The sequence below is a fragment of the Cicer arietinum genome, chromosome 5 (assembly GCF_000331145.2).
Source record: "Cicer arietinum cultivar CDC Frontier isolate Library 1 chromosome 5, Cicar.CDCFrontier_v2.0, whole genome shotgun sequence".
Lineage (NCBI taxonomy): Eukaryota > Viridiplantae > Streptophyta > Magnoliopsida > Fabales > Fabaceae > Cicer > Cicer arietinum.
In genome coordinates, this window is record NC_021164.2 from 43,287,200 (window position 1) to 43,295,289 (window position 8,090).

Below are 8,090 nucleotides of genomic sequence, written 5' to 3' on the forward strand. Positions count from 1 at the left end.
TGAAAGTTTGTTAGATTTTACACTTTTCATGTAAATAGTTTTCCAAGTTCTACAAACTTACCCATGTATGTATTATTCAATTAATAAAATAGATGATGTTATTTAAGCATTTATTTCTTCCAAATTACCCAAGGTAACATGATATCAGTTGCATATCTTGCTTTTGCCATTGTTAAACCCTAAATTTCTCTAAATTTATTTTTCATTCACCTTTTCCACCGAATCTAAATCCATTCTTTTTCTTTCTTCTTTGTTGTATAAATTGTGGCAGATGAAGATAATTCTTCATAATCAGGGAGCGATCATCAATCGGTGACTTTAACACCTTCGAACACAAGATATGTTGTTGAATCCTCGTAGCCCTTACTACCTCTATCCCGAAAAATATCCCGATACCGTCCTCGTCGCACCATCGCTGAACAATACCAATTACTACAATATGAGCAAATCAATGAAGCGTGCACTTTCTTCAAAGAGCGAGGTTACTTTTGTCAATGGGTCTTTGGCATCACCACTACCATCAGATCCAAACTTTGAACTATGGGAAAAATGCAATAACATGATACTTTCTTGGATAACAAGAACTTTATCACCTCATATCTCTCAAAGCACAGTTTGTTTTGATAATGCTTCTGAATTATGGATGGACCTTCATGACTGATTCACTTAGAGCAACCATTTTAGATTCTTGGATCTGCTTAAGGATCTGCACTCAATCAAACAAGGTGATCGTTTTTTGTCCACTTACTTTACTGATTTAAAGATAATATGGAAATCTTAGAACCCAAATTCTTCTTATGGACCCTTTACCTATTTTAAGTAAGACATTTTCTTTGGTTATACAACAAGATCCCACCCCTGCACTTACTACTCCTGATTCTACTGCTCTTGCCATTAGTGCTAATGCCAATACTCAAGGTCGAGGACATGTAATGTTGGATTTTGATCCTTTGATTCCTAATTTTGACATAATTCACAATTCAACAATATTCATACGTAATATGATAAATCTAATATTTCAATTGAGCAAAATTTCAGGAACACCAATTCAATCCTACACACTTGGATCAAATAGCTTGGAACACAAGAAATCAACAAAAGTTGAATTCTGAATATGTAAATCGATTGGGAAATCGATTTCATAACAAGGGTGTAAGGAAATCTTAAGTGTTTGTGAATGTGCAATCGATTAGGCAATCGATTAGATCAATTAAAAATGAAAAATACACAAGTCAGTAGCCTCTGATTTGGAGAGTAATCGATTGGTAAATCGATTGAACATTTCACAAATCAAACCTGATGGTAACACATCGATTGGTAAATCGATTGAATGAGTCACAGTGGCACTCCAGTGCTGAGGAAATCGATTGGCAAATCGATTGACGAAGTATCCTTTGAAAAATAACCTCACCTGTGACAAATACAATCGATTGGACAATCTATTGTTAACACTTTCATTTTGATAAAGTTTGGTTGCAATCGATTGGCAAATCGATTGAACTAAACACCAGGTAAAAACTTTTCAGGAACATGACACCAAAGCGATTGACAAGTCGATTGATATCAAATAGCTGAGCCACTGTTTTGAAAACAATCGATTGGCAAATCGATTGATATTAAAACTGAATCACTATTTTGAATCACATCGATTGACAAATCGATTGACATCAAAAACCTGAGCCACTGTTTTGAAAACAATCGATTGGCAAATCGATTGAAATAAACTTGTTGAAAACACAGTGAACTCTGAAGTTTGGCAAATCGATTGAGTAATCGATTGAAAATAGTTTTATTAAAACAGTTTCCCAGAAATCGATTAGGCAATCGATTTATACAGGTCTGGACATGTTCTGCTGAAAAGTGTTGTTTTAAAGAATCGATTGGTAAATCGATTAGCTTGTATAGTTTCAAGATTAAAGAAAACCAAGATCGCGATAATCGATTGGCAAATCGATTTAGCTCATTTTATAACTTTACAAAATCGATTGGGAAATCGATTTCGTAGTTGGTTTTTCAGAAACTATATAAGATGTCTTTCAATCTTTATTCTCATAACTTCTAAGAACTTTTACATAACTTTTTCATAACTTTCATAATTTCTCTTATGCTCTCAAAAACGGTTCATGGCAACAAACTAACAACTTCATAATTGTGATTACAGATCTCAATACAGTTTGTTGACAATCTAAGAGAAATGATAATGTGCTCAAGAACAATCCATGAATATCCAGATTTGTGAAGAGCAACATTCATAAAGATTGAAGACCCTTTTGTTTTACAATCTTTATTCTTTCTGTAATAAAACTTTGAACGAAATAGAACGCAAGAAAAGCCAGCTCGAAACTGGTGGCTACTTTCTTGGTTGAGAGGATTCAACAAGAAAGAGTCGCACTTTGATTCTGTGATAGGCTGCTGAGTGTCTTCAAGGATCAGAGGGTATTCAATAGGAAAGATATAATTAGAGATTGATAGGTTTCAGGGAGGAAACTGGAAAATCTTTGTAATTGATTCTTTCTATTGAAGGAGAAGAAAATCTGAAATCCGATTGGATTTTCAGGACTGGACGTAGGTTGTTGTGGAACAACCGAACCAGGATAAATCTCTGTGTCTTCTTCTCTAACTCTCTCTCTTTAATTTTCTATATTGCTAACTTTGCATGCCTCAAAATTTAATTTCCGCTGTGCGCTTGATACTGATTAATTTGGTAACGAAAACTGATATATTTTCTTTATTGCGAGGTCACTGATACCAACAATTGGTATCAGAGCCAACTTCTTGAGAGGTAAAACTTATAAGAAGATGGCCTCAACTGACGTTCTGGGAGAAGGCGCTTCGTTAGCACGACCACCAGCTTTCAACGGTACAGCCTACATGTACTGGAAGCAAAGAATGCTCATATTTCTGGAAGCAAGTGGCATAGATATCCTTGATGCTGTTGAAAACGGTCCGTACATTCCCAAGATTGCAGGAACTGACAACTCAATGATTATCAAGCCTAGAGCCGACTGGTCAGATGATGACAAGAAGAAGGTTGGTTTCAATGCGAAGGCTAAGAACATCATCACGTCCGCCCTATGTGCAGAAGAGTTCTTTAGAGTGTCCAATTGCAAGTCAGCAAAAGAGATGTGGGACATCCTCCAAGAAACTCACGAAGGTACTACTGATGTTAAGAGAGCTCGTGTGAATACGCTCATGCACGAATATGAATTATTTAGCATGAAGAAAGAAGAGTCAATCAGCGATTTGCAAACCAGATTCACACACATAGTCAACAACCTGCATGCACTAGGAAAAGATGTGGATAATGAACAGCAGATTGGAAAGATCATGAGATGTTTAACCAGAGAATGGCAGCCCAAAATTACCGCAATAGCTGAGTCTAAGGATCTAGCAAAGATAACGACAGCAACATTATTTGGTAAATTGAGGGAACATGAAATGGAATTACAACGACTGGATGAATCCGAAATGGAAAGCAGGAAAAAGAAAGGATTATGCTTGAAAGTACAAACCAAGCAATCTAAACCTGAATCCGATAGCTACTCAGATGGATCCAGCAGTGAAAAAGAAGAGACTGAAATCGAATCACTTGTCAAGAAATTTAAGAAGTTTCTGAAGAAGAAAGATAACAAATTCAGAAAACCATCCAGCTCTAAGACTAGTGACATCAAGACAGTTACATGCTACGAATGTGGTAAGATTGGTCACACAAAGTCGGAATGCTACAAACTGAAGAACAAGAATAGAGCTCACAAAGCCAAAAGAGCATATATTGCATGGAGTGACAACGATAACGATGAGTCCTCTGCCTCTTCGGATGAAGAAAAAGTGAATTTATGTCTCATGGCTCACACTAATTCAGAATCTGACAGTGAGGTTAGTTCGCAATTTAATCCAACATATGATGAGCTTCAAGAAGCTTTCAATGAATTGCATGATGATTATGTGAACTCCATAAAACAGTTGTTAAGCACAAAGAAAATGCTTGAACAAATGAATGTTGAACACAAAGAAATTGAAAATTTATGTGAACAACTGAAAAAGGATTCACAAGAAAAATCTGCAAAGTGCATTGAACTTGAAGATACTATTGCATCATTAAAATCTGATTTATTAAATTTTGCAAATAGTAAAGATAAGCTGAATGTCATGCTTAGCAATCAAAGACATGTTTATGAAAAATCTGGTTTAGGATATACACCAAATATGCATGTCAAAAGAAAAAATAAAAACAGATCTGGTATTGGTTATATGCAAACCAGAAATGTCAAACATGGTCAAAAATCTTCTATTGCTAAGAGTATGTATGACACCTTTACTAAACCAAACAAATATTCATCCTTTGATGGCAAATGTCATTTCTGTTGTAGAAAGGGACATTTTGTGTCTAATTGCAAATTTAAAAAATTAGCCAATCAAGGATGGAAGCAAGTTTGGATAGCAAAAGAATCTGTGTTTAAGACTGACCCCCCAGGACCCAATCTGAATTGGGTACCTAGATCCAAAAATTAATTATGTTTTTGCAGGTGTACTTGACATCCACCAAGCAAGATTGATATTTGAAAGTGGATGCTCAAGACACGTGAAATGAGACAAGTATGAGAATCTTGTCTTTAACATTAAATGAAGATTAAATGAAGAAAGATTGGTCAACATAGTTGTGTTGATGACAGAGAAAAAGAGTCAATGGCAGTTAATCAGAAGTTTTGTTTGGGATTAAATCGATTGAGTAATCGATTTCGAGTTTGCTCTTTGTTTGTTTAAAGAATCGATTTGGGAATCGATTTGGTTAGCCCAGACTTCAGATTTTGTGGAAAATATTTTGTAACAATCCCGAGCATCGATTTGGAAATCGATTGATTAAGTGTTCAGTATTTGACTTTTGGGACAATCGATTTGGACATCGATTAAGTAACACGGCAAATCGATTTGGGAATCGATTAGGAAAATGACCGTTGCGTACTTTTTTACTAGCCGTTGGACATCATAATTACACAATCGATTAAGGATTCGGTGTAACGGTAAGCAAATCGATTGGGCAATCGATTGATAAAGGTAAAAGTATAAAAACGAACAGGTCTAAATCGATTTCTTCACTGTTTCAACCCAGATTTATATTTTCTTTCTCTGCTTCATCTTCTTCCTCTGTCTCTGCAACTGATATCTGCAACTATATCTGAACTCTATCTTCACTCATCTCCTCTATTTGCAACCATGGCCCGCGTGAAACAAACACAAGCCCATACTCCTTCACCTTCATCATCTTCAACCAGTGAAACTCCCTCACCGCCACCTACTGTGTCTAAAAGAATTCCGATTCCTACACACAAAATTCTTGCAAAGGACAAGGGCAAGGCTCCTGCTCCTATTCCAGAAAAGATCAAGAAAAGGAAGGAACCACCAAGTGAGAAGTTGTTGGCTGATGCTATGAAAGAAATTGCTCAGAAGAAAAAGAAACCGGTTACTTCACCCCTAGTTAAGAAAACTCCAGCACCTAAAGAGAAGGATGTGGAAGTTATCATTCCAGCAGAGTTTCTTAAACGGAAAATTCATGAAGGCAGAACCCTAGACTTTGGTTTCTTTGATACAGAAGGCTTCACATTCCAGAATCATCTGAGATTTCATGGTCTTGAAGGTTTTCTTTCATCTACTTTGGACAGCTATCCGAAATTGATACGGGAATTTTATGCAAATTTCAAGCTCACTGATGACGGGTTCAAAACTCAGGTTAAAGGTAAAAAATTATCAATGTCTTTTGAAGACTTTGCTGAGTTGACAGGATTGCCATTTCATGGACAATCAATAGACGGCAGTTCTGATGCGGATGCAGCCGACGAAGGTTGGGAAGCATCGCTGGACAGGCACACTGCAGTGAAAGACATCATGGTTGATGGTTTTGTGGAAACCATCTCTTTGCCAATTGGTCAGATGAAGGTACAGCAACGCATGCTCATGTATACATTAACAAGAATGCTTGTACCTCGATCAGGAAATCATGCTGTTGTTCAGAAGCTTGATATTATATTATTATGGGGATTGTCCAAGGAACTTAAGATGAGTTGGACATGGATTGTGCTAAGGCACATGTTAGAAGCTTCACACAGTAAGATCATGTTGCCTTATCCGCAGTTGGTTACAAAGGTTCTCAAGCACTTCAAGGTATCGTTGTTGAATGAAGAATCTGCAAAGACTACACTTATCTTCGGCGAAGCGATTGTGAATCAGATGAAACTGAAGAAAGTAGATAATGTTTGGATTAGACCAATGCCAAATGTTGAACCAACTCCTCCACAAGCATCTGAATCAGCAGCTGAGGCTCCTGCATTTGTTTCAAAGCTGATGGAATTTATGGCAGCTCAAATGGAACACAACGCCAAAATATTAGAGTCAAATGCAAGGATGGAAGCTACCTTGACATCTATCCAAACATCCCTGAAATCAGTTGTTCAGGATGTTGCTGCAATTCAAGCGCATCTAGGCCTCAAGCTATCTTTTGAAGACATAGCGCATATTGGTCGACAAGCAACTGAGGAACCACAGCCAGATCCTCTAGATCGGTCTGCGACTCACGGTGAGGAGACACCAGCTGAGGATAATACAGCGGTCTCTACCTCTCCCCTAGATGATAGTGAGAACCAGCCCACTTTAGGAGATTAGATGGTCAAGTTTCTTATTTGTGTTGTCTTATTTTTGGTTGTCGTGCTGTTTTTTTGCTGTTTTATGTTTTATTAATATATATGTATGATTAATAATATATACATATATATATATATGAGAAAATTTATTAATTGTTATCATATAAATACTGCCATACTACATCTGTTGCATATCTGTTTGATTTGATACACTGCACTTGTTGTTTAAATTCAGTTATCTTAATCAACTGACTTGCTCAGTAATTGCTCTGAAATTTTTTTTGTTCTGATCTGATATACAAGTTATATGATTTTTGTCAATGGGTCTTTGGCATCACCACTACCATCAACTGACTTTTGTCAATGGGTCTTTGGCATCACCACTACCATCAGATCCAAACTTTGAACTATGGGAAAAATGCAATAACATGATACTTTCTTGGATAACAAGAACTTTATCACCTCATATCTCTCAAAGCACAGTTTGTTTTGATAATGCTTCTGAATTATGGATGGACCTTCATGACTGATTCACTTAGAGCAACCATTTTAGATTCTTGGATCTGCTTAAGGATCTGCACTCAATCAAACAAGGTGATCGTTTTTTGTCCACTTACTTTACTGATTTAAAGATAATATGGAAATCTTAGAACCCAAATTCTTCTTATGGACCCTTTACCTATTTTAAGTAAGACATTTTCTTTGGTTATACAACAAGATCCCACCCCTGCACTTACTACTCCTGATTCTACTGCTCTTGCCATTAGTGCTAATGCCAATACTCAAGGTCGAGGACATGTAATGTTGGATTTTGATCCTTTGATTCCTAATTTTGACATAATTCACAATTCAACAATATTCATACGTAATATGATAAATCTAATATTTCAATTGAGCAAAATTTCAGGAACACCAATTCAATCCCACACACTTGTATCAAATTGCTTGGAACACAAGAAATCAACAAAAGTTGAATTCTGACTATGTAAATCGATTGGGAAATCGATTGCATAACAAGGGTGTAAGGAAATCTTAAGTGTTTGTAAATGTGCAATCGATTAGGCAATCGATTAGCTTAATTAAAAATGAAAACTCCACAAGTCAGTAGCCTCTGATTTGGAGAGTAATCGATTGGTAAATCGATTGAACATTTCACAAATCAAACCTGATGGTAACACATCGATTGGTAAATCGATTGGATGAGTCACAGTGGCACTCCAGTGCTGAGGAAATCGATTGGCAAATCGATTGACGAAGTATCCTTTGAAAAATGACCTCACCTGTGACAAATACAATCGATTGGACAATCTATTGTTAACACTTTCTTTTTGATAAAGTTTGGTTGCAATCGATTGGGAAATCGATTGAACTAAACAACAGGTAAAAACTTTTCAGGAACATGCTATTAAAGCGATTGACAAGTCGATTGACATCAAATAGCTGAGTCACTGTTTT

At 36.5% G+C, this 8,090-nt stretch overlaps 1 protein-coding gene across 1 annotated transcript; it reads left to right on the forward strand.

Moving 5' to 3' along the window:
• The first annotated feature begins 340 nt into the window (after window positions 1-340).
• Window positions 341-661, forward strand: LOC140920463 (uncharacterized). The gene has a single exon (XM_073368739.1). It carries the CDS (start codon window positions 341-343, stop codon window positions 659-661), a length of 321 nt encoding a protein of 106 aa, XP_073224840.1.
• The last annotated feature ends 7,429 nt before the right edge of the window (window positions 662-8,090 follow it).

Bases quoted from the DNA above. Each gene is read 5' to 3' on its own strand.
- LOC140920463 (XM_073368739.1), top strand. From the start codon at position 341: ATGTTGTTGAATCCTCGTAGCCCTTACTACCTCTATCCCGAAAAATAT.